Raw genomic sequence first — 26,675 nt, 5'->3', positions numbered from 1 at the left:
GTGGGAGGGGTCAGTTTCTCTTCACCTCAAGTGTATTGGTCATTCTTCTGATGATTACTCTCAGTGATGGTCACCTTGTCGTTGTGTTCTCTGCTCTGACCAGGGCAATGGGAGGAAAAAGCCGCCCCCAGCCTGCAGGAACCAGGTGGAGGCTGAAGTCATTGTCCACTCTGACTTCAGTGCATCCGCAGGGAACCCTGACCTCCACCTCCAAGACCTGGAACCTGGGGATCCCCTGCCTTTGGAGTCTCCTGACCTCACTTCGGGTGTTGTGGATCTAGGGCAGGGGGCAGACTGGCTGGACAGGGAGCTGGGAGGGTGTGGGCAAGCAACCACTGGGCCAGACAGACTTACCTGCCTGCCAGAGGCAGCCAATGCTTCTTGCCCCTACCCAGACCTCCAGCCCAGTGAGGCTCTGGAGGAGGCCCCTGGGAACAGCTGCCAGCCAAAGGCCCCTTGCCCTCTAGGAGCCAGCCCAGGGCTGCCAAGAGCCCCAGTCTCCTCTGCTTAGCTCTCCCAGAGGGTATGGTTTGGGGCAGGCTGGTATGGATCACATGACACGTGCGGCCATGCATGTACACGTGTGTGCCTGCAGATACTGAACATCATCAAGCCATTTGGAGCCTCCTAGGGTGCTCTGGCTGAGGGGAGAGGAAGAAATGGATTATTCACTCTCCCCCATACTCTGTGACACATGTGCTATGTGAGAGACGTGTGAGGCACAGCTGTACGTGATATACACATGTGTGAAACACATGTGTGTGTGCTGGTTGATGAGCTGGAAAACGTTACTCCAGGCAGTGGTCACTACAGCCTCATTGATCCTCCAGGTCAGGACAGTGCCCCAGAGTGGTCAGTTCCCAGCCCTGTGGGACCCCCACCTCCATCACCCACCTTTTATTACACACTCTGAGAGTGTCTCCAATGCCCTGTCTACGAAGACAGCCCCAGCCCACTTTCCTGTCTGGCTGGGCTGAGTGCAAGTAGGCTCTGAATGCCTAAGTTTTAGTTGCATCATCTCCCATCTCCCATATCCCCATTGCCCAAATTGAGAGGGTGACTCTGGCTCCCCTCAGAGCAACTCTGCATTTCACTTTGTAATTTGGGAAGTGCCTGGTTTTGAAAGTCTGCTTTCTCTTGCTCTCCCCTCCTCCCCTTCCCTTCACTACTCTACTGGTCTATCTCCCAATTAACTTGTTCTCCCAATTCCAGAGCCCGTCTCCCCCTCCCTGATACTCTTTCCTGTCCTGTCCGCTGTTTCTCTGTCTCTGCTGTCTCTCACACCTCTCCCCCACTGTCTTGTGGTTCTCCTGCCTGGGTTCAGTCTCTGCGTCCTTCCCTAACAACATGGCTACCTCATGTCTGCTTCCAGGAGGCGGCCGTGGCTCCCATGTCCGCTGTTCACTTCACCATCATCTTCCTGCCCCCTCTTCTCTCTGTGCCTCTTCTGCCCCCTCCCCAGCAGACTGCCTACCCCCAGTGCAAGTTTAGAAAAGACCTTCCAGCTTCCCTTGCATCTTTCTCCCTGGGACTGAGATAGGAATGTTCTCCTTGGAGGTGACGAATCCAAGTCACATGAGATTTTTGAGACAGGGAAAGGGGAATGTGACCCAGAGGCTCAGGATAAAATTCCTCCCTCCCTTCTGTGCAGGGAGGCAGGTTTGCTGGATGGAGGGGTTTGGGACCTTCCTTCCCGGCTGAAGCTAACTGGGGAGAAGGGGAGTGGGAATTAGGGGTGCCACAGCCCAGCTACTTCCTACTCTGTGCTCCTTGAACATGAGCTGATGGGGTGGGGGTGAGAGGAATCTCGTCTTCTGGGTGCTGGAAGGGAGGTCTTTGCAAAGGACAAGGGTCGTTGGCTCATTTCATTTTGTTTTTTCTTTAAATTCAATCCTGAAGTCATTTTCTGTTGACGTGCCACACAAGGACAAGCTTGACTTCTATTTCCTGTGTAGAGAAAACAATGTCATTTATTTGATTTTGCACCTCAGCCTCTCCTAGGAGCATGGAATGTGGGGTCTTTTCTCCCTAAATGCCATCTTTTTAACTGATCGGCACATCAAGGGTTAACTCTGGCTTCTGGGCCAAATTAGAAATAACCAGTCTATCTTTCCCTTTTTTTTTTTTCATATGGTGAACTGTCTCTCAGCGGAGTTGCAGCTTCCTCAGACCCTTTCGGCATCTGTGTTTATTACACTCGGATGTCACTCACTTTTGACATCCGGACCTACGTCTCCTCCCCTCCCCCTCCTTCAGCCAGCCTATAACACTAAAGATTATTAATGTTGGTTTTGTATCTCGTTAAGGACAGAACTGTCACTTGTACTCTTCTGTAGCATTCAGCGTTGCTGTGGCTAACACCACTGTATATGTTTCATCATTGCTCTGAAGGTCAAAAGCCTCGTTTTATTTTTCTGGTTTGATTTTTTTTCTAAAGGAAAAAAACTGCCCTGAATTAAATGGCTGTTTTCATAGTAGGCTCTTAGCATTACACCACATAGTCATTTTTCATGTTCTTGTTTAACAGGCACTGAGGTTCTGGTTTAAATTAAATAGCTGCAAATGAGACAATTTATAACCCATTAGGTTGGGTGGAAAATTGTTTCTCAAAAGCAAATAAGTAATAAATCTGGTATCTGCCTGTAACTCACAGTTGATAAGAAAGTGGCCATTACTCACTAACATTATATATGATTTGGGCTCTGGGTAATTTGGAAGTGTTAGGTTTGTGTCTTTGTAGCAGTATTTTTATTAGAAAAGAGTCTATTGGCCTTTTACAGGGTATTAATCCCTTTGTCACCTACCATCGTTGCCTTACGTTTTTTGAGTCTCATTTAAAAACCTTCCTTTTCTTGATGCATGACAAGTGTAATCGGTGCCTGCTCATTTATTTGTCTGTATTTAGTTTATGCTATATTATTTAATTATTTTTTCCTCTATACAAATATGATATTCTTTAGTGTTAAGCCAAGGCATTGATCATGTATCTGGCCCTATAATGGACTAATAAACTATTTTCCGAAAATGTGGAATTCTCTTTTGGAACCCATGACTAGAATTTCCTCGGCCTTTCTGCCCTAGAGAATGTATTTCCTACCAGGATGGGAAATGTTGGTTTTTGAGGATAGAGAGCAGGTGGTCATGGGAAAGAACTGAACCAGCTTCCTCCCTCAACAGGCACTTAGGAAAAAGACTAAAACTTAGGGAAGATGATTTTTTTGTGTGTGAGGAAGATCAGCCCTGAGCTAACATCCATGCTAATCCTCCTCTTTTTGCTGATGAAGACTGGCTCTGAGCTAACATCTATTGCCAATCCTCCTCCTTTTTTTCCCCCAAAGCCCCAGTAGATAGTTGTGTGTCATAGCTGCACATCCTTCTAGTTGCTGTATGTGGGACGCGGCCTCAGCATGGCCAAAGAAGCAGTGCGTCGGTGCGCGCCCGGGATCCGAACCCTGGGCCGCCAGTAGCGGAGCGCGTGCACTTAACCGCTAAGCCACAGGGCCGACCCCTGGAAAGATGATTTCTTTGATGGCACTCTTTTAGGCTCTCTGGGGATCTCTCTCCATCTGGGCACACAGTTTTTGAGCTTTCTTGTGTGCAAGGAAGGATTGAACAAACAACTCCAGAGATTTGGGCTCAAAACTATTCTTCTGTATAACTCTGGTCTGTAAAATTGTTCATGGCTGCACATTCACATGTATGGGCACTGCACCTGCAAGCTCAGAGACCCACACGTGCACACTCACCTTCACAAACACCCTTGTGTGCCTTAACTCAAGCATGGGCACACAGTCACACACAGAACTCCACACTCACACCCCACACACATCTCAAGATCAGAGTGGGCAGCTGTTCTGCTAAGATGTTTACAGAGCATGGACCATGCATTGCTTTTCTACTGAAAGGAACCGAGAGCCAGAGGCTGCCCTGCCCAGGACCACCCCCCAAGTGGTTGGTGGGCCAGACCCGACTTAATTGACAGATCATAGGGAGAGATACTGCATATTTTGCATGCAGCAGAATAGCCATTATTTGCATATCACTCTCAGACCAAAGGTTGTGATAAAGAAGAATTAAACACTTGTCAAAGAGTGAATTTAAAACGACAGCAACTCAGGACACCAATTTGACCTCTCCTGATCTAGGACAAGCCAGGAAGGGGTTGTTGAGAATTCAAGCCATGCAGGAGGGAGTTCCAGGACTTTGGGCCCCGGGAGCACCCTTTCCTATGGCCAGTAGAGGCCATTCCTGCCCTTCCTCACAAGGAAATCAGTTTGGGGCTTTTGCATGCTGGGGTCCCCTGACTCTGAATTTCTCCATTACCTTCCACTGCTCACTCATATGTCTCAAGTCCTGCCTTGCAGGCTCATTTTCCAATTACTACTACAGAGAAAGGAGTCCCTAGGCTGCACAAACCCCATTATTAGTAAACTTATCTGATTTCTGAAGGACTGCACTTCTTTTCTCATCTGCACCAAACTTAGTTTTATGTATGGTTAACACTCCTGATCCCAGAGTTGGTATCAAAAGAGAGACTTAGTTATTCCTCTGCCATCCAACACCAGAGGAGCAAATAGCTGAGTGAGGCAGAGACTACCACCTTTAAATCTCCTGCTCCCAGAACTTAGTAGACGCTCAATTATTTTGATGGACTAGCCCATCATGCTGGACTCAGTAGATCATTTAATAGTGAGTGGCCCACATTCAACATGTCCGAGGGCTAGCCTGGATATGTACCTCCAAAGAGGCGTGCCTATCTTCTATAACGTTCCCAGGTGGGACATATGTTGTCTCCTTATATGTTCTCTCACATGAACCATCGAGAGTCTTCTTTGTGGCATAGAAATGTTATTGGGAATTTTAACTTTCAATATGCTTTTCCAGTTACCAGGTCATTTGCCAGGACTTGGGTCGTTTAAAGGTCTCTAGAGGTTGAGTGGAGAGAAATGATTATCTTTATCTTTCAGATGAGCTCAGAGAGTGACTTCCCTGGGTTGGCTGGGCTAGACAGCAGGCAGAACTGGGATCGGAACGCGGGATACTCGAACGTTCTCATTGTCCTGTTGGGTCTGCTCTCCCCGGGGCTCTGGAGGAAGCTGCCTTCCCACCCCTCTCACCTCCCGTCCACCCAAACGCCAGAACTCTTCAGTCTAGAGAGTCCAGTCTTGCAGCTAAACGTCCTAGCCTTTGGGTGGAAGGACCAGAAACCCGTGGAAAACTGAATCTTTGACAACTTTGTGCAGCCTTTTTTTTTTAGGGAATTATCTCGAAAATATAGACTTGGACACAGTGGAGGAGGGCGTAGCAGAAAGAATGGGTCAGAGCAAATCCCGCAGCTTTCCGTGTTTCTCTGCAGCCCGGACCCACTCCAGAGTCCGCTGGGTCTCCACTTCCCCAGCACCCGAGGCCGGGGCTGGCCCGCGGGGAGGGGGTACGGGGCTGCAGCCCGGGACGGCGCCAGCCGCTCCAGCCGCAGTTCAAAGCGCAGGGGGCGCGTCCGCTGCGCAGCCGGGAATGTCCGGCCGCTTAAAGCGCTCGCCGGCTCTTTTGTTCCCCAGACCGGGCCTCCAGGGAGAGGGGGCTGGGGGAGGGGACCGGGAGGGGAGGGAAGGGGGGCGGCAGGCGGAGGGAGGAGGGCGGGGCGGGGCGGGCGCGGGCAGTGCGAGTGCGGAGCGCGCACTCCAGGCAAGGCTGACAGATCGCCGGGGAGGGTGCAAGATGGCGCAAGCGGCGCTCCTCCTGCGCCCCCGGTGCTCCTAGGCAGGCATGTGGCCCCAGCCCCCAGCCGCCCGGGCTCGGCCCCGGCCGGATCCCCGGCCGCGGCCCCGGCGCCGGCCCCGCGGAACGCTGTGAGCCGCGAGAGGCCCCGGAGCCGCGCGTCGCCGAGCCGAGCGGACCAAGAGCCCCATGGCTGCTCCGCGCGCCGTGCCCCCGCGCCGCCCGCCCGCGCCGCGCCGGCTCCGGCTCTTGCTGCCGCTGCTGCTGCCGCTGTTGCTGCCCGCGCCGAGCGATGGTGAGCGAGGGCGCCCGCGACCCGGGCGGTGCAGACCGAGCCCGGGGAAGGGCGAGAAGGGAGTAGGCGGGCGCGAGGGGAGGACCTGGGGAGAGCGGCGCGGAGCTACAGGCGGACCCCGGGCGGGAGGGACTTGCCCGAGAAGGGGAGCCGAGCGGGACGGGGCGGAGCCCGGGGAGAGGGCACCGAGGCCGGGCTGCTGGGGGCGGCAGGGGGATGCCAAGTATCCCCGGAGGAGAGACCGGGGCTCAGTCCGCTGCGGCTCCAGGACTCAGGGCAGGACCCGGAGCCCGGACCGAGGGGCAAGGAGCGCGGCAAATCAGGGGCTAGGCGGGCGGGCTGGAGTTGGGGAGAGGTGGAAACGAGCTAGGGGAGACCGCAGGGCTGAGTCCCGTCTGAGAGGGGCGAGCTGGGGTGCGCGGAGCCCGGCGGTGGGCACAGAGTAGCCCGAGGCGGCCGAGGCAGGAGACAGCAGACTGGGGGACGGAGGCCGGGACCGAGAGGGCTGCGCTGGGCAGAGAGAGCACGTCCTGGGTTTGGAGCCGGAGTGCGCAGGGGAGACCGAGGAAGAGGAGGAGGAAGATTCCTGGCGTGCCCCTCGTGGGGAGGGGGAGACTCGAGAGATACCCGGCGAGCTGAGGAGGGGGAAGAGAAGCCGTCCGAGAGCGAACGAGGGGCAGGAATGCCCACGTGCCCGCCCTTCCCCAGAGTGTGCACATGCAGAGCGTCCCTGCCCCAGGCTCGGGGGTCTGCCGCTGTGCTGCCCAGAGCTCCGTCACCACCGCCCTGTTCCCTTAGTGTCTGTAATGGGCCCATCCCACGGGAGACGGGCGCAAACCTAGTCCCTTCCCCTCCCACCCCAAGTTCTCAGCGGACGCTCACCCGGGGCCGTGTTCTCTCTCCTCCCGGCTGCGGAGAAGCAGGATATCGCGTCCGTTTCTAGGAGAAATTTTATCCCCCACTTGCTATACTGTAGCGGGGTTGGTTTAGGGGCTGAGGCAGCTGAAACGCAGGACATGGGGAGGATGGGTAGGGGTTTGAAGGAGTGTGACCCTCAAATGTCTTAAAATATTACATATCCCTGAGGGTGAGGGGAAACGCCCGTAACCCCAGCTCCCCTTGTCCTTTTCCTCCACCCACTTCACCATCTCCCCCAGCTAGGGAAGGCGCTGGTCTGTTGGGGAGGGGCCAGCTTCTCCTAGGATCGCTAGTTCCCTGGAAATGTGAGGAGGGGTCTGTGGCTGCCTTTGCAGTCCAGGTGGGTTCATTCCTCCTGGAGTGAAGTTGTAACTGGTCTGGTAAGTTGCTCGTGGGAGAAGTTGGTGACTTGGCATCATGCCTGGGATTGGAGCACTTGTCCTTCCTGTCAGGCTTCTCCGATTCCCTGATCACCCTCCTCCTCTTCCAGCTCATTTCTCTTCTGCAGGAGCTGTGAGGTTGCTGGAAGTAAACGTTCTGGGAACCCCTTGCTTCCTGAATTTTACGAAATCTGAGTTGATGTTTGGTACCCCTCATCGCTCCTTATGACAGAGGAAAACAACCAAAACCCAGAGCATCCGAGGGGAGGGGCAGTGGGGCTGGGCCATAGCCCAGCCTGTACCTGGTACTGGGCCCACACACCCTGCTCCCTGCCAGGCATCCGACCAGGCCTCAGATGGCTTTGCCAGCAAAAAGAAGCAATGATTTATTACTATCTCACTTTATATTTGCTTAGAACTTTTAACTTTTCATAGTGCCTTTGAGTCTGTTAATCATTTCAACTACCCTATGACACAAGCCGTATTGTTCCTGATTTAAACCAATGGGGAACCGGAAGCCAGGACAGGTTGAATACTTTACCCAGGGTCACACCCTGAAAGTCTGTAAGGCTTCAGTGCTTGACCAGAGTGACCACAGAAGTGGCAGCAGCTGTGTCGGAATCTGTCTTGCTTTTGGATCCCAGGTTTGCCACTATTAACTGTGAGACACTGGACAAGTTGGTTGACAATCTCTGGGCTCCAGTTTCCTTATCTGTAAAAGAGGGAATGGTACAAATAATGTCTGTCTCTGTGAGGTGGTCTGCTGATTAAGTCAAATACTGCATGGGACAGCACTTTGCAATGCATCAAGTTCTGTATGTAATAGAGATTCCTATTAACATTACAGAAAGATGGGGATGGGGTGCACAGATCCAGGGAACTCAGAACCCCTGTGTATGGAGTTCTTCCTGTCTGCTCATTCCACACTAACCTCTCCTTTTGCTCTCATCTCCCCTGCCTGATGCAGGTCTTGGCCACTCTGCCGAACTGGCATTTGCTGTGGAGCCAAGCGATGATGTTGCAGTCCCTGGGCAGCCTGTAGTGCTGGGCTGCAGGGTGGAGGGGACCCCTCCAGTGCGAATCACCTGGAGGAAGAATGGGGTGGAGCTGCTGGAGAGTACCCACTCCACTGTGCTGGCCAATGGGTCTTTGATGATCCATCACTTCCGGCTGGATCCAGGAGGCAGCCTTTCAGACGAGGGTGACTATGAGTGTGTGGCTCAGAACCGCTTTGGGCTGGTGGTCAGCCGGAAGGCTCGCATCCAGGCTGCAAGTAAGTGGACGCCCCTTACTTTTTTCCCCCAGACTGGGGATCCGGGGTCAGCCTAGGGCATGGGGGACAGGCAGAGCAGTTCCATTTATTCAGACTTCTGGAGGACCAATTTTTCGGCATGGGTCAGTTGAGAGGTGCAGAGCAGTAGTAATTTGTGGTGGTGGGATTATATCATATACTCATTTAAATCATTAGAATGTGATTTGATAAGAATGTAGCCAAACACTGTTGTGGGGGGAGAGAGAGAGAGAGAGAACAAGAGCGAGAGAGTGTTTTATCCAACTCTTGGGTCAGCATGTCTTAGTTTCCATATGCCTGTAGATTGTGAGCATTCCAGTCCATTGGGTACAATTCTAGTGTTTAAACATAAACAATTGTCATACTTTATGGGTAATTTAAGAGAATTTTGAAGGGTAATTTTGGCTACATGCAATTTTTAATTATGTGCTGACTTTCAAACATTTTGAGTATGATTTAACCTCACTATACTAGTAATAATGTTCTGAAGCCTGTCAAAAATTTGCTTTACAAAAAATATGGTAGAATAATTTCAGGGTTATTACAGTAATGACATTACTCCCACTCACCTCATGCTGATGTGCTTTTTCTTTTTTTTGAATTTCAGCTTTATTGAGGTATAACTGATAAGAAAATTTTAAGATATTTAAAGTGGACATTGTGGTGACGACATCTGATGTGCTTTTTTGAATGGGGGAGAAAAGGCCAGGCAGAGCATTTCAGTTCTGGAATTATGCTTTGCTTGCGCTGATGGACCGCCTATTGTGGTGATGAAATGATAGCGGTGCTTTACTGTCCTGTCCTGCAGAAATTCTGTTGTTGTTGTTGTTTAATCTGTGCACACTTGTGGGAGTGTGTTACATAAACCAAAATTATCTATGTATCTTGAGGAAGTGGCAGGCTGTGGGCAGGGGGTGTGTCATGATTGAGAAGCACTGCTCTTGAGAAAGGGCAAAAGTTTTGGCAAGTGGAAAATGTTCTCCATCCCATATCTCTGTACTTCTGGAGGTGGGTGTCCTTTAAGGAGGCTGCTTTACCTTTGGTTGGTAATAATTCTAGCTTATACCTATTAAGCACTTGCTGCATGCTGGGCACCCTGCCTAAGTGCTTTATGTGATTTTTCTCATTTAGTCATCACAACAACCCAGGGAGTTAGGCAGTTATCATCCCCCTTTTACAGATGAGAAAACTGAGATGTAGAGGGATTCAGTGACATTCTGGTAAGCAGAGGAGCCAGGACTGCAGTCTAGGCGGTGTGAACCTGACACCCTCCCGCTTAACTCCTATGGCGCGCTGCCTCTTCCCTGTCTGGTCGCTGACAAGTTTCTTCCTGGCTCTGAGGGCATTTGCACAGTTGCTCTGAACGGCTGGTGAGTGATGAATCGTTTTGAGGCAGGAGCCCTTTCGTTGAGTTTAAGATGCCCCTTTGTTCTAAAGAAGGCTGATCCAGGCCCTCATATGGAGCTCTCTGGGAGGCAGCCCTGGACCTTGAGACCGAATCATTTCTGGCTCAGCGACCCCTCATCTCCTGGCCCTCCCGGCAGTGTAGGGGAAGGCTGGTGCAGCCTTGGAGCAGATGGCTGGGTGTGAGGAAGAGAAGCATGGATGCAGGGTGGGGACCCAGGAAGATTTGCAGGTGAGAGAAATGAGACTTCCCTGGGAGATGACTCCTATACCTTCCCTGGCCTATGTCAATGCTGAGGGATAGATGGCCCCTGCATCAACAGCCTAGAATTGTGGAAGATAAATCCCCAGGTGTTTATATATAGCTAATTGTAAATGTGCTTTTCTATAAATGGTAATACCTTCAAGATGTTTGGTTTCCTTACACTCCTAACAATATAAGAAATTGAGTTGTGGGCTCTGGCTGGGGGAAGGGCCAATGAGTGAGGTCAGCTTGGTTAATCCTTTGGGGTCCCGGGGATGGCTGGGGAGTTTGCCTGCAAACACTGGAAGTCCGATGTGGGCTCTCTCTCCCCGACAAGGCTTGTGGCCCCATGGGGGGAATGCTTGGATACCAAGCAACCACGTGGCTGGATCTCCTTTTCTCACTTTACAGCCTGATGTCCCTAGAAACCTCCAAAGCTGATTAGCTGCCTGGGTTTCCTTTTTTAGCACTAACTCCCTGCCCATGTGCCCACAGGCACTGCAGATGTTGTGTGACATGGGAGGGTGCCTTGCTGAAAAGGTGTGAGAAGCCTTCTGGAGCCCCCTTCTTCTCCTGTGTGCTCCACAGGGGCTGTGGGGGCAGGGGCATGCTAGGCGCCCCTCACAGACACACAGTCCACCCAGTGGACTAACCCAGTGAGGCAGATAGGGGTCCAGGTCTGCTGGGGCATCGGAGCTCTGGGCCAGAGGCCGATGGTTGGGAATGCCCCCTCTTCCATCCCAGTGGTCTCAGATGCTGTCATTGAAAGCTGGCCTGACCAGAGTGGGCTAACCTACAGGCTAATTCCCTGGGGGCTTCAGTTCCAAGTGCCTCCTTTTTAGGGTGGAGCGGCTCAGGGTCCTAAGAGTACTCTTGCTTCCAGCATGTCTGGTTTCACTGCCTTGGTTTCTATGTGCTTATAGTTTGGGGGCTGAAAATTGAGACACTTGTTAACAATGAGACCCTGGACCAGTTAACCTCTCCGGAGCCAAGTTTCCTCACCTGTGAAATATGTGTATAATGCTATCTTATGGGATGGTTGCAAGGACTAACACACCCCCCACTTTGCCTGGCACATAGGAGGCACTCAGGAATGGGAGCCAATACTTTTTCATTTAAAGGCAGTTTCACTGATATTGCCAGCAAAAGCAAACTGCTTGAACGTGCTCCCAGCTCCCAGCTTTCCCCTCACTGGGATTCAGTTAGGGAGTACTCCAGGGAAATCTATCAGGGAATGGAATTATTGGAGCTGAAGTGCCACTTGTTCTGTATTAACCCCTTCCTGGGAGGACCTGGGGATTCTTCCAAGCCTCTGGGCATTGGCTGAAGCTGGGTTGGCCTGTGAGACCCTCTGCCATCCCTCTGGAGGTGCTCTGGGAAGGGCATGAGGGTCACCTGACCCAGTGGGAACTTGTGCATTGACTCATACCTGTTGAGATCTGTGTGCCTGGATGACTCCAAAGAGGGATGGGCTAGCTTCAAGGAGGGGGGATAATTGGGGGACCCACCCTCATCTCCCCTCAGGGAGAAGCCCTCAGTTCCTGGCCTCAGTTCTTGGTCTCAGGCCCCTTGGGAACATGGGGGGAAGAGCTAAGTGATCCAGAGCAAGACTTCTCAAACTTTACTGGGCCCGTGAATTACCTGAGGATCTTGATAAAATTCAGATTTGATTCAGTAGGTTTAGGCAAAGATGTGGGGTTCTGCATGTCTAACAACAGCCCAGGTGATGCTGATGGTGCTGGTCCACAGGTGCTAGAGGAGAGACCACGCCTATGTCTTAGTTGCTGGTGTGGGATCTGTGGGCAGCATAGTGAAGTCCGTAGAACATGGGCTTCAGCACCAGACCCAGGTGAGTTTGAACCCCAGCTCTGCCACTCACTGATCATGTGTCCTTAGCCTGAGTTACTTAACTCTCTTGAGACTTTGTGCCCTCATCTGAAAAAATGGGCATAATCCCATCAGCCTATCAGGGCTGTTGGAGGATTAAATGATGATGGATGAAAAGCACCTGGCACAGGGCTTGGCGTCTGGGAAATACTCATTAAGTATTGTTGTTAATGCTAGGGATTGACCACTAATTTAGGATGAGGTCCAGCCTGTCTTGATTTCTCAGAGCCAGGATTGCCTCCCTCCCAGGCTGACTGGGGCACCCAACAGGGGTTATGAGGGTGGGCTGTGGAGGCAAACAGCTGGGTGGACTTGGGCAAGTCACTTAACTTCTCTGAGTCTCAGTTTCCTCATCTTTAAAATGGGGGAAATACTTGCCAAGGAGGAATGTTGTGAGGATTACCTACGGTAATGTGCATAAAGAACTTAGCCCGGTGTGGGGCACGTACAAAGTGTTCCTTAAATATTAACTATTATTATTCGGAGGAAGTAATAGTGGTGAGAAATATGAAGTTCTAAGCTCCTTTAGTAGTACTGATTCCAGAAGGCCGCTGGTGAGCCCAGACTTCTAGAAAGAGGCAGTGGGGTGCAGTGAGAGGCGAGAAAGTTCAATTCTAGTTCCCCTGCTGTCTCCACTTCTGTAAGTCACTGACTTCTTAGGCCCTCAGTTACCCACTTCTAGAGTCTGAGTCATTCTCAGCCTGTCTGAGGGAGGGCAGTTTAACTAGCTACTCAGGAATCTTCTCTCAGCAACAAGATCCATGGTTGTGTGGCTCTGGGGGGCAGGATCTGGGCTGTGGAATCGGGTCTGGGTGGAGGGTTGGGAGAACTGTGGGCTGGAGTTGCTGGGGAGTATAGCTTTTGTGGGGGGCTCAGTGGATGTAGGGGGCCCCAGAGGACCTCAGTGTAGGGCAGTGGGTTGTGGAGGGAAGTACTTCCTGGTGCAGTGGCTGGTAACCCTGGAGGCCTTTGTCACCTGGAGGTTATATGCGCAGGCCTGGTGTGTGGAACCCAAGCAGCTCAGTGAAGGTAGCCCTGAGGAAGTCTCCTACTGCCCCTCAAACACACTCATCTACCTACCCATGAGGGCAGGAAGCAGGGGCTGCAGCTGAAGGGTCACTGTTGTGATGGGTGAGTGGCTGTGCCTAGGCCTGCTCTCATGCCAGGCAGCTCACCTGTATGTACACCATGGCACAGAGGTAGGTGCAAATGGGTGAGGGTCAGGCCCTTTTACCTGCCAGTCAGTACTCCACAGACCAACCCTTCTGACACTCCTGAGAAGCTGTGAGGATGATGGAAAAGCCCTTACCTGGATGCTAGAAGTCCTGTGAGGCTCTGAACAAGTCACTCACCCTCTCTGGGCTTTGCCTTTCTCATTGTAAAATTGGGTGGTTGGACCGAGGTTCATCTCTGCTCTATAGTATTAAGGCTTCCTTGCCATCCAGCCAGTCCTTGGGACAAGCCTGCCTTTGCTGGGCCTTTTCGCAACCTATTCTTGCCCCTGCTCATCCCTTACCCGATCCCTCCCCAAAGACCACTTAGCTTGCAGTAATTTCTTCTTCCCCCTTCTCAGGCCAGGAGGATTTGTGGTCTGTGGTATTCAGGCTCAATCTTCCTCTCAGTGATGGCTGCTTGCATTGTTAAGTAACTGTTTCGTGGCGGGATATTCCATCTGTCTCCTCCATAGATTTTAAGCTCCTAAAGGGCTTCTCTTTCTTTTGTATTTCTCACGTCCCCTGCCTGTGGAGCTTGGTAAAAACTAAATGAACATGTGGCCTTCTGGGTGCAAAGCTCTGTCTCTCTCATTTCTCTCTGCTTCTCTTTTGCTTTCTCTCTCGCTCTGTCTCTCCCTGCCTCGTAATTGATAGCATAGCTCAAAGGAACAGAAGCTTGTGAGCGGGGAGGATCCGCGGGGGAATATAACACACCCGGGGCAGGGTCATGGGGTGGCTGCTGCTGCGTGTTTATCTGTAGAGGAACTAAGACTCTCTCTTCCTCACCAGATGGGGTGTGAATCAGAGACCAAACTGCTTGGTACCCCTCCTGGCTGGGTCTTGGGGTCTTCTGCCTTGCACTTTATTCCCTGGCTGGATGTGGCCTGTGTCCCCAGGCCCATTGGCCCCAACTGGCGGTGGAGGGCTGCCCCTCACCCCTCCAGCAGGGCTTGAGTGTGGAAGTTGAACGCTTCTGGTTCCCACACCTTGGCTCCACTGTTGCAGGCAGCCAGCTGGCCCCTTGAACACAATGTGCAAATCTTCTCTGTTCCTGTTCCCGGCATTGTCCGTGGCCGGGCGCCTTGGCTGGGAATGTGGGCCGGTGAATAGGAGAGGCATTTGCAGCCTGCAAATGAAACAGGCCCCCAGCCCCCCTTAACCTCCTGTCCCCTCTCCACCCCCAGGGAGAAAGGACTTTTTCACTCCTGGCCTTCTTGTATTGCCTTTCCCTCTCCTCTCCAGAGTCCCTGCAGGCGTGCGTACGTGTGTGTGTGTGTGTGTGTATAAGAGAGAGGGAGACTTTTCACAGCAGCTTGAAGGCTGTTCTACACAGCCTTCAATAAAAGTAGAATGGAACAGAAGGACACCCACGATGGAAAACCAAACAGCTCACTGCTGTCTTTGTTTAAACTGGACCGAGTGATTTCAAAAATGTCTGCCTTGTGTAACTAACCTATGGCACCCTGAGATTCTCTGGCCATAGCCTTGTTGCAACAGGAATGTAGAGACCAGCAGTATATGTGTGTGTGTTGCCATGTGGACCTCTGCAGGTAGCTGAGCATACAGATGTGTGCCTGAAGGATGTGCATGGGCCCCAGGATTGGGGTCCAGCTCTCCTCAGAGGGCTTTCCTGTGGGAATCCTTCTTCCCTTGAGCAGTGTGCCAGGCTAGAGAGCTAGAGTGGACAGAGCTGGTGCAGGACGAGAGGCAGTGGTAGATGCTTTTATTAGGTCCTGCAAGGGACTGATACTTACCTGGCCAGCTGAAGTGAGAGAGGGGAAGGCAAACCCTAGGTCATTGGTGGAGGGTGGGGCTTACATTAGGGCATGTGGGCATGGCCACAGTACCTCCGGGAGTCTAGGCCATAGTTTTCTTACTCATTAGGCAGGTGCCAACAATGTGGCTGCAGTCCAAGCCTGCTGGCCTGTGCTGCTCCATCCTCCCCAAAGGATGGTCTTTCATTTCTGAGTTTGCTCCCCCGCCCCCCACTTTGTTCACCCTATTCCAAGAAATGCTAACCCTTTGTGATTGCCCTCAAATGTAAGAGAAGGGCAGGAGAGAGAGTCATCTCTACTGACTGGAGCAGTCCCAGTGGCTTCCTGAGGAGGGGTGCCTGGATGGGCGATATTGGGACCCAGTGAAGGTAGGAAGGCAGAGGTTAAGCCAAGGCCTGAAGAGGGGCAAGCAGGATGAGCTCCTTGGCCAGACCCCAGACTCCAGACCCTGGGGAGATGGAGGGGGTAGGGAGTATGGGCTTAATACAGCCAGCCAGCTACCTGATCAGGCAGAGGGAGGAAAATTTGATGCAGAGGGCTCACAACCCAGCCTCTCCAACCCACCCTCTCCGTCTCTTCTCTGGATCTTGGTCTCAATGCTCCTTGGGCTTTGATACCCACACACACTGCCCCCCACCTCTGCCTTCTTGTGAGGACATGTTTAGGGTCTTTGTCTTTCTCATCCCTCAGCCCTCCTTTCTCCTGCCCTGTCCCACCTACCGCCTTCCTTTCTCCAGCTCCTCTTTCTCTCTATTATTCTGTCCTTCCTCCTGCCTCTTTCTCCAATTGTGGCAATTCCAGTGTCTACCATCTTCTGCTGTGCTTGGAGGGAGATCCCTCTGTTTCAGGAGCAAAAGAAGGTGAGCTCAGGTGGGGGCACAGAGCAAAGAGATAGGAAGAGGAGAGACTGAGAGGATGTTGTTCAAAGAGGACCCCAAAGGAGGGGGGTCCATGGCCTCCCCAGAAAGTCAGAGTCTCCCTGGGGGCAGACCTTCACTGAGAGGAATCTGAGAACACTGGCCCCTGCTTGAGGCCTGTCTCTAAGCCCGGACACTGACCACGGTGGGTGGTGGGGGCAGCCCTGGGCTGCTCTCTGGAATGCTGGTGTTGGGTTGCAGTGCAGATGGGAGCAGTGATAATGGGCAGGAACTGGACTTTCTGGTCTGGCTGCTGCCCCCAAGGCCATTGGAATGTGAGGGGGGACTAGCAAGAGGCCCCAGGGACTTAGGGTGGGCAGATGGAGACCAGACCACCTAAATAGAGAGGAGGGGGCAGACCACCGTGAGAGAGAACCAAGTTCTATCCCTTTCACTGAGTTGCAGGCCGCAGCAAAATAATCCTAAAATTCCCAGCCCATCTGGGACCTTGGAGTTCTTCCCACCCTCGAGGTAGGATCACAGGCATCCAGAGCTTTGGGAGAAACAAAGTTCTCATTTTACAGACTCGAAAACTAAGGCCCCCAGGGGGTAACCTGCCCAAAGATGTGGCTGGTCCTCCAGCCTGGGCAGGTAAGAGACCCTCTTGGGTCCCTCAGGCCTCTCACCTTCCCCAGTGCCTCAGTGCTGTCTGACTGGGGAAGGGGGATCTTTTTCTATCCCCCCAGGGCAGACCAGCACACTTATTTCTGTTTTTCTTGGGTCCTGCCCTGCCCCAGGCTTTGTCTGTGATTGTGGTTCTGGATGTGTTAACCAGCAGGCCTTGGGTGTGGGCTCCTGACATCCATGGCATATTACCTGGGGCCTCTGAGTTTCTAGAGCACGCTGGATGCTGAGCTGAGTGGTCTGAGGACCACCTATGTGCTGGCGCTTGGAGCACTAACCAGTAGTGGTAGAAGCCATCCTACTGATATGGGGCTGCACTGTCTTAAGCTCTTTATGTGTTAATTTACTTAATTCCCACAACAATTCCATTAATAGGTATTCCTAGTCCTATTTTACAGATAAGTATACAGCAGCCCAGAATGGTTCATTAACTTGCCCGAGGGTACACAGTAAGTAAAGGGAAGCTGGGATTTAAACTCAGCTTCTTTCTGCCTGACCTAAAGATCAGTGGCCTGAGTGTCCTTAGAGGGGGCTACAGTCCTTTGAGAACATAATCAGTATTAATGCCTCAAAATTAGAGCTAGGGACCTGAGCACATGCAGGGTGGGAGTGAGGGAGTGTGGGGAGCAGACAACAGCTTAGAACCCCAGCCAAAATGGGAGCCACTTCCCGGTGGGCCAGGCAGGGCTACAGACCCTCCACCCCCAGGCACCGCTGGAGGCCCAGAGAATCTGGAGGGCCAGTTCGGCTGGGAACGCTCTCCTGCGTAGAGAAGTCTTTCCCTACCTGTGGGGCGGGGCAGAGCCTGCCGGGTCAAGGTTCCCGCTGGAAAGGAAGTTGGGTGGGTGCTGGGCTGCTGGAGGTAGAAGTGGGAGTGCTCCTTCCCGTGGAGGAAAGACAACGTCCCTCCCCCCTGGGGCTCCCTCAGCTCCCTGTCCCTTTCTTGTTTCCGCATAATGACGCTGATTGCTCCACATCTGTCATAATTACTCTTTGTTTGAAAATTCAGAACAAATCACAGGAGAGGAACTGGTGTGGCTCGAGAAGGATCCTTCTCCCCAGGGGTCCTGTTAGCGGGGAATGGGTAGTAGGGAAGAGCCATAATCAGCCTAGAGGAGCCAGGCTGCTGATTGTCCTTGTGTTGTCCCCTTGCCTGGGCAAGGTGGCCTAGGGCCTCATGGACTTAGTGGTCCCCTACCCCAGGCCACAGTCCCTCCTCGCTGTGGTGGCTGGGAGATTCTGCCCCCACCCCAACCAGGGGGAGGGGTCTGTGTTGGGTCCCCTGCCCTCTTGGTCCCACTGAACAATGGGTTGGACAGCAGGCTGCATGGTAACCTGAGCAGCACAGCAGGGAGGGGCAGGCTGCGCCTGCTGGAAGAGTGTGGCCCCAAGCACAGGGCAGGGGGCCTTACTGGCAAGGAGGATTGGGGCAGTTGTACCTGGGGCCCCTGGAACAGGGTGGGCATTGGGTCTCCAGGGTGAGAGCCAGGAACAGGGACTGTTACTTCCAGAGAGCACCAAACAAGACCCTCTTGGGATCCAGCAGCAGCCCTGGATGCTCAGTGCTTCTTCACACTTACTCCCTAGTAACCTGGGGAGGGTCCTGGTTCCTGCCCCATTCCCAGCCTGAAGGCCTTTGATTTGGGGGACTGATAATTCCTGGGGCATGTGCCCTGGCCTGTGGCCCTGCCTGCCATGGGCATACCTCCATATCCCCCCCCAACCTAGACTCTTCCCACCTGGGATTGTGTCTGCAAAGACTCTGCACACTTTCATGGGGAGAAATCAAGGACAACCTAGAATTCATCCCCAAACCCAACCTGTAATAAACCCCTCTTGCTCTTGCTGTGGGACCACTATGGGACTATAGACACCTTCAAGGAGCTGGAGCCAACTCGAGATGCAGGTAGACTTGCCTTGAGGACTGGCTCTGGGTTCAAGCTTCCTCCTTCCCTTAACACTTTTGGGCCTCAGTGTGTCTTTGTGGGAAATAGAAGGGAGCACTGCCCTGCCTGTCTCTTGAGGGGGAGAGGATGAGTAGGGTCCTCCCCCCACCCACCAATGGAGGCATCCTTTGTTCAGGCTTCAGTGGGCGTTTCTGGGGGGAGGACTGAGTCCTGGAGACAGGACACCACTGGAAGTGCCTGGCTTGGACTGGCTAGGAGGGACCACCTCCTCTGGCCCCACCATTATTGACTGAGGGTCCTGGGAGGAGCTTGGACTTGACCCAGTCATCATCCTGCTTACTTCTATGCCTTCCCTGGCTCCCACTTCTGCAAGAAGCAGCTTTTGAAATACAAATATTCACTTCATCCCTGTGTGACGTGGGACCCATCATTTCACCTTCCTGGGCCTCAGTTACCTTATAGGTGGAAGGTGGTGTGGAGAGGACCAGACTAAAAGATCCCTACAGTCCCTTCCCACTTCTAAAATTCGGAGACACTGACTCTTTTATCTTGGTTCCCCCTCCAGAACTCTTCTCTTCTCCGGCTCTCTCCAGGCTCGCTCTAGCTCTCTCCTTCGTCTCCCTCTCTCACTTCTCTCTCGAGCTCTCCTGGCGCGGTGGGATTGGCCTCCTCCTTTTTTAAATGTCAGGATCAAAGTTTTGCAGAAAAGCTCACTCGTCATTCTCACTCTCTTTCGCTGCCCCCACTTGGTCGCCCCCCTCCACGCTCCCGCCAGCGCACTTGTCCAAAGCGGCCGGCAGGGTTCATGGGGCTCGGGGGCCTGGCCCAGGCGGAGTTTTGCGATGTGTTCGCCGGTCCGCGCGCTTGGCCGCCCGCGAAGCGCGTCCCCGCGCGATACCTCGCTTCCCCCCCACCGTCAAGCGCGGTGGGAAGAGTGGCTCTGGAGGATCCTGGCTCTGAAAACGACCCCTTTTCCTCGCGGCGGGGGAGGAGGGACTTCCCCCACCCCCAGCACAAAGCGGGGCTGCTTTTTGCAGAATCAATGTGCGTTCAATTGATCACGCGCAGCGCGGCGCAGTCACTGGGCAGTCAAGTCACCGCGCCCCGGTGTGTCCGTGTGAGTGTGTGAGAGAGCGTGTGTGCGTGTGCAAGTGTGAGTATATGTTGTCTGTGAGTGTGCGTATGTCTTCGCTTCCTGGAGCTCCAGGTATCCAGGACACAATGCCTTGGAGTCACCACTCCACTGGGCTACCCTGGCCAGGGTGGAAAGGAACATAACTGGCCCCACCAACTGGGAGCCTGGAACTGGTCTTGGGGGGTGAAATGGAGCAGGAGAGTGGATGGAGGTCTCAGGTTCCCAGCCCCCTTCCTCCCAATGGGCTTGGGGTGTAGGCCAGGGATTTCTGACCAGGAGCTAGAGCTAGACAAAGTTTGTGGACATGCCTTTGAAGGGACCAGCTCTAGGAGGGAAAGGAGGCAGAGAGGGTCCTAGAGCCTTTGTAGAACAGCAGACCTGAAACAGGGATGGGTGCTTGGCGCCCTGACAGTGCTTGGGAGTGCTCTCACCGCAGGGGCAGACAGGAATGGGGAAGGGGGGAGCTATCCACATTTTGTGGATTCACCCAACCCTACTCTCCCCTCTCCCCCAGCCTCCTGCCCATGTTTCTCATATCCCTGCTGTGAAAACTGAGGCCCAGAGAGGGGGCTTTGCCCCAAGTCCTGAGTGTAGAGAGCTAGGACAGAAAGGGTCCAGATGCTCTTCCCAGCGTGCTCATTGGCCAAATGGGATTTGGGCTCTAACTTCAGAGCCAGGTTCTAGAGAACTGAAACCCAGTATTTGACTTGTAATAAACAATTCTTGGATCTTTTTCTGCCATCTTCACATCTGGCTTGTTTTTCCCTCACTCCTCTTTTGGGTTATTTTTGTTTTGCCTCTTACATCCTGGCTTATATGGAATGTCACCCTCTTTCTGCAATAATTCCTTTCACTCTAATTTTTTGAGGTTTCTTAAAATTGTATTCCAAACCTCTAGCATCTTAGAGAAGCCCTATCTAATTTAGTCCTGCTTACATATTGGAATAGAATATTCTTGACTCTGTTAGGTCAGATCATCAATAATAATATTACAGAGAATGAGTGTCAGGATTGAGCTTGTTTGTTATTCTTGCTCTCCTGTGTTTCTGATTTTGCTTCTCAAGTCAGTCATTTTCCCATCGAACTGTGACAACAATTAAGATTATTATAAGCAAGCTGTAAGTGTAAAGTTGATGGGATCAAGGCTTTCCTGAAATAAAGTGATATAGCTTTTTTACATCAATTAAAGAAGAATTCATTGGGCTGTATGCTCAGCTTTGCTTTTTAGGGTGGGGGGAATCAGAAGACACGGTCCATTCTGGAACAATGAGTATATTGCTTGTCCTTCCCACCGGTCTGCAAACTTCTTGAGGGGAGGGGCTCGCTCCTCTGTGCATCCTCAGTGCTGAGCACAGAGCTTGGGCCTAGAGTTGGTGCCTGGTGAAGAGACATGGGGAGCCAGGCGTGTATAAAATGGGAGGGCAGGAACCCCTCTTGCCTGCTGTGGGTCACTCACCCCCTTGAGCTCAACAGTCTGGGTTTGACGGCAGATGAAGCAGAGTCAGATATTACTCTCCAAGGGCCTACCAGGGGTGGTTTCACCTAAGCCATTCTCTACAGGCTTCTGAGTCCCTACTGTCAGGAGCTGAGAGTGGCCATGTCTGCATCTAACTGTATCCTAAATCTCCTATCCCAGCCTCTTCTGGTCTTAAAGGGCACCCATGTGTCACTATTCTGTTCCTTTTTTTGAAACACCCTTCTTCTAAGGTCCCACTGCTAGCCACTTGGGGGAGGATGAGGATTAGACTGAGCACAGGTGCCACTACCAGGTGCTGAGTGGGAAAGGCTGGGCCTGGTGAGTTCAGACCTCAGTCTGCCACCCCAGGAGAGGTGGCTACTGGTACTCAGTCACCTCAAGTGGGACACCTTACCAAAGCTAGAGAAAGTCCTAGGATGCCAGACCACTGGCTTCACCCTCAAAATAGCTAACAGGCCAGGTTCCGTGCTAAGAGGCATCCTCTGCCCTCCCGCTTCTTGTGCATCCTTTTTGGAAGGACTATCCCTGCATGTACATGCCTACCTTCCTGTTATCTTGAAAAGTCATAACTGTGATAGCAAAGCATCCTGTGAATTCATGTTGCTGTGGGAATGGATAAGGGGAGGAAAAAAAACACACTCTCATTATTATACTCCTTATCTTCCTATCAGAATATTCACCCAGTCACTCACAGAGCATTATTTTTAAAGTTACTTATGGTTTTGGGTTTGGGGAAAGAAGAGATGTGAGGGGAAATAGGCTTCTTTTAAAAGCACTTTTTCAGGGCCGGCCCCGTGGCTTAGCGGTTAAGTGCGTGCGCTCCGCTACTGGCGGCCCGGGCCCGGATCCCGGGCGTGCACCGACGCACCGCTTCTCTGGCCGTGCTGAGGTCGTGTCCCACATACAGCAACTAGAAGGATGTGCAACTATGACGTACAACTATCTACTGGGGCTTTGGGGTAAAAAAAAAGGAGGAGGATTGGCAATAAATGTTAGCTCACAGCCAGTCTTGCTCAGCAAAAAGAGGAGGATTAGCATGGTTGTTAGCTCAGGGCTGATCTTCCTTACAAAAAAAAATAAATAAAAGCACTTTTTCAGTTAAAAGTATTGAGTCTCTAATTTGGGCCTGGAGGCTCTTCTTGCCTTCTGAATAGTGGATCATTTTCCAAAGTATAATTTATCTGAGGATTAGACATTCAGGCAGTCTTGCTGAAATCTGGGCAAACCATAAGGGCACACACATAGTAATATATAAGAACAATTATATTTGTAGTTTCTGCTCGAATGGTCATTTTATTAGTCTTTCAAAGTGAAGCTTAGTGCCTATATAGCATTAGAATGATCTTTGATCTGCTACTAACTTTTGTACCGTTGGATAAGTCCTTTTTTTCCCTAGATCAGAGGACTTGAAGTGTCATTCTTTAGAGTCTTTGGTTCCTTGATAGAGGGTGCTCAGGGGCTGGAGATGGAGGAAAGAGGGAGGCCTGATTGGTGGGGCTCCAGGCCTCCCACATCTACCCCATCCATAGCGGCTCTGCTTTATCTTTTTGTTTTGTTTTGAAGTTCTCTAAAGCAACTAACTAGGCATATCAACTAACTAGGCAGACAGGCCTAAGCAGGAGGATAGTCCAGCAGCAACAGGTGCTGTGATGCCAAGCAGGCTTAAGGGTCTAGAGCCTTAGGCAGAAGAAACATGACTCTAAGATGAAGATTTAGGAGAATTATAAAGAAAAACATTATGATCCCGTCTGAAGTTATGACCAGGGTTAGATTAAACCTTGATTCAGGATTGGGTCAGAAAACCAATGAGGTATACTTAGATTTCTCTCCTTTAAAAGTATGCTTTTCATGTATCACTGTTACAACTAGTACTTGGTAACGTTAACAGTCAGAGCAAGGAACAATTTTGGCTGCAGTTCATTCAGTATCTCAACAAGTGCTGTCCATTCTTTAATTTTATTCTCAAATAAATGGATGGATGGATGGGTAGATGGATGGTCTTGTTTAAGAGTTTACCTTTAAGAGTGCTGCCTACAAAGGGCTTATAATCTAGTTGTGGTGACATGGACATTAGAAAAGATTGCAGCCTCAGAAAGAGCTCTGGGATATGCATCATATAAGTGGTGCTAACTAAGGGCCACTGGTTCAGCCCAACAGCCTACTGTTGATCTGAGCAGCAGACCAGACCTTTTTATCGTTTGATAAGCCCAATAGAACACTGGAATAGTCTAAGGCAGAAATAGTCTAAGAGCCCATCAGAAGGGATTAGGAAGTTCGTGCTTCCACGAAAAGGATATGTGGAATTGAAGGATATTAAAGCAGGTCAGTTCTCAAAGCAACAAATCTCGAAGAGCATCTATCCTGTACCTACCTGCCTCTGAGCTAAGTACTCTGAGGGACGGAAAGATAAGATACTTCCTGATCTTGAAGGATGTCATCTCCTCCTCCCTCCCTGCCAAAAAACAACCTTATTTGGTGGTGATGGTGAAGAGAAGGCAGCCTGGTAGAGCACAAAGAATCTATTGAATGCGTCAATAGCATGATCATCAACTTGTCCATCTACATGGTGGTTTCCTTTATTTCTGATTTCTGAGCTGAGCCACCTCGTATCCTTATACATGAAAAAAAGTGAAATGCCTCGGGCTAATCCAGTTTTCTGATAATGAGTCAGTTTCCACAGGCATGTGGTTGGGACTCCAATGTTACTTCTCAGCCCACCATTCTCATCGGGACTCTCCTTGGATCAAAACAGTGGCTTCAGTGCTTCAGGAATGACATCCACATTCTGAGGCCTGGTTTTGCAGACCCTCTGTAATTAGGACCTCCCTGTTCCAACCATTTCCCTCTTCCTCCTGAGTCCTCCAGTCCCTTCATCAGTCCGGCCTCCCCACAGTTCCCCATGCTCCTTCCCCTTCTTTTCTAGAGTTTGTCTCTCCTCCCTTCTCTACTCACATCTCTCCCAGCCATTCTCTGAACTTCTCCAGCCCTTTCAGTTGGTGGCACCCAGTTGGGAACTGAGGTACCCTATGTAAATCCCCAATTCCTCCAATTGTTTCATGTGTTCCCAACGAAATCTAATTAGGCTGTTGAATGCCTGTTTTTCTGAGTCAAGGACAGAACTGGGCGACCACAGTAGGTGCCCCTAAGAATCTGCTGGTGGAGAAGGCCCGGTGAGGAGCCCGGTGGTGGCGGTGAGAGGGGGGCCCCGGGGCAGTTGTGTGCCCGCCGGTCTTCCATGGAATGGGGAAGGCTTCTTCCCCCGGGAGACAGGAACTGCTTCCTCAGTTTCCCTCCGGGAGCCAGGCCCAGCTGGGGAATTTGCACCGCTGGGGGGAGAGGGTGGCGGGAAATGGTGCCTCGCTCGCCCCAGCGACATCAAACCCTCGTTTGGCGTGCGAGGACAATGGCTGTCTTATTTTCTCCATTCGCCGCGCACAATGCCGGATTCTCTCATTCACCCGCGGCGGTGCGAGCGAGGTAATTAGCCAGCGCCATTCAGCGCGGACACTATTGCTATGCGGGGGGGCGAGGACGCCCGCGTCGGCGGGGATTAGCCGCGGGTCGGGGTGTGCAGCTGCGGCCACTTCAAAGGGGCCAGGCGCGCCCGGGCGGCTGTGGGAACCGCGCTGCCCCCTCGGGAGCCGCCCCGCCGGCTGGCCCGGCCGCTGCGGATGGGAGCGCCGGCCCTCCCCGGCCCCGGCCCTCGCCGGCCGCGCGCTCCGCCGGGGCAGGCCCGGAGCTGCTTGCGCCCCGAGCTCTGGCGGCCATTGTCGCTCCCCATCACACTCCCACTTTCATCAGGACCTCAAGTGCTCTTTTCTTTTGAGTCCTGGGAGTCAAAGGGCAAAGAGGGGAAGGAGGGGGAGGAGCGAGGGGGATGGGAGCTTGACACAAAAGCGCTGACCTCTGAGGAGTGGAGCAGATGGTCCCACTTACTCCTGCCGCCGAGCGAGCGGCTCTCAGGGCCCCAGGCCCCGGGCCCTGACCCCGTCCGCCATCCGAATGCCTGAACTGGGGCCCCGCGGGGGCTGGGCTCCCAGATGCTCCTCCACCCGCGCCGATGCCCGCTCTGCGCCTCCTGGCTTTGGAGTCAGACTGCCTGGACCAGCCCCGCCTCGAGCGGGGAGGCGGGGGGCTGAGAATCTGCCCCTGTCGGATGCTGGAGCTTTAGGGAAGGTCCGGATTCTCAAGAACCCCTGGATTCTCAAGAACCCGCCAGGCCAGGGTTTCCCAGTCCTGACTATGCATGTAAGACATCCTGGTGAGCTTTAATGGAAATACAGATTCCTGAGCACCAGGCCAGACCAAGGGATCTGAATCTCCGGCAGTAGAGTCCAGAAGTCTGCATTGTTACCCAGCACCCTACGTTATTCTGATACACAGCCAAGTTTGAGAACCGGGACCTAGTCCCACTCCTTCATTTTCATTGAAGAAGTTGAGACTCAGGTAGAAGTAACTTGCCCAAGGATAGACATTGTGGCAGGTTGGGGACTTGGGTGGAAGAGAAGATGATGACCCCCAAGACAATGTGACTCTTCAAGTCAGCATTCAGGAAACAGTTTATGAAGACTTATTTACCTAGTATTTGTTCTAGGTGCTGGAGTACAAAGGTAAATTAGACTGTTCTCTGCTCATAAGGGACTCACAGGCTAGTAGGTGGATTGATGTGTGGACAGCTGACTCTAATACGGTCTAATAAGGGCTGGGAGAGAGGCACGGGCAACATATTTGAGGCAGGAATTAATTCTGCCTCCTTTAGGGGATGTGGATGATGGGGTTGCTCGTAGAGAAAGGAGCAAAGAGTTCCAGGCAGAGGGGACAGCAGAAGTAGAGAAATATAAGCATGAACGTCTATGATATGTCCAGGGAAGGCAAAGTTGTCTCACATGGTAGGAGTACAAATCACATGAAGACAGAATTAGCTGGCATTTGAGGCTGGAAAGATGAAACAGGACCTAATAATGAAGACCTTGAATGCCATCCCAAGGAGAGTACCTTGATTCAAGGCAATGGAGGACCACCAGGGGTGTTTAAGGAACATATTGGATATTCAGGAAGATAATTATGGCTTCAGGATGGAGGAAGAAGAGGAGGGAGAGAGGAAAGACGGAAGGCTGGAGGGGGGAAGCTATTACAGAAATAGTTGAGAGTGATAAGAGCCTAAGCCAAGGAAAAGGGAGGATAGACCAGGATTTGGTGACCAGTTAGCTTGTGAGAGAGAGGGAGAAGGATGAAACAGTGACCCCTTGGTTTGTTTATAGCTGGGGCAGTTGGTGCATGATGAGGCTGTTGATAAGAGACACGGGAAGAGGAAGAAGCTGGGAGTGGGTCTGGTGATTCCTTTGAATTTATGGGAAAGCTTCTGAAACCTTCTACAGAGGATGGTTCCTAGGGCTTTAAGAGACCTCCAACAACTGGAGGGCAGCAGTGAAGTTCCCCCAAATAAGTCTATTTGTAAGAGTTGGCAGCCCCATACCAACCAAGAAACT

The 26,675-nt window shown here is 52.2% G+C and overlaps 2 protein-coding genes across 7 annotated transcripts in view; both read left to right on the top strand.

Annotated features, from left to right (window-relative positions):
• Positions 1 to 3,025, top strand: part of IGDCC4 (immunoglobulin superfamily DCC subclass member 4) — a 38,356-nt gene extending 35,331 nt beyond the window's left edge. For all 4 annotated transcript variants that reach the window (XM_087428531.1, XM_087428530.1, XM_087428529.1 and 1 more), the window contains one exon: positions 104 to 3,025. In XM_087428531.1, coding sequence (XP_087284657.1) covers positions 104 to 511 — 408 coding nt within the window. In that variant the 3' untranslated portion in view covers positions 512 to 3,025. The remainder of the gene's footprint in view (positions 1 to 103) is intronic.
• Positions 3,026 to 5,708: 2,683 nt separating this feature from the next.
• IGDCC3 (immunoglobulin superfamily DCC subclass member 3) overlaps positions 5,709 to 26,675 on the top strand; it is a 41,118-nt gene continuing 20,151 nt past the window's right edge. The window contains exons 1-2 of one of the 3 annotated variants that reach the window (XM_087428527.1): positions 5,709 to 6,013; positions 8,279 to 8,584. In XM_087428527.1, the coding sequence (XP_087284653.1) occupies positions 5,908 to 6,013; positions 8,279 to 8,584 (412 nt within the window). In that variant the 5' untranslated portion in view covers positions 5,709 to 5,907. The remainder of the gene's footprint in view (positions 6,014 to 8,278; positions 8,585 to 26,675) is intronic. The other 2 variants (XM_087428525.1, XM_087428526.1) reach the window with 2 other exon arrangements.

This window comes from Ceratotherium simum, chromosome 3 (genome assembly GCF_057802395.1).
Source record: "Ceratotherium simum simum isolate JZ-2026a chromosome 3, ASM5780239v1, whole genome shotgun sequence".
NCBI classification, from domain to species: domain Eukaryota; kingdom Metazoa; phylum Chordata; class Mammalia; order Perissodactyla; family Rhinocerotidae; genus Ceratotherium; species Ceratotherium simum.
This window is presented reverse-complemented; position numbering and strand designations above follow the sequence as displayed.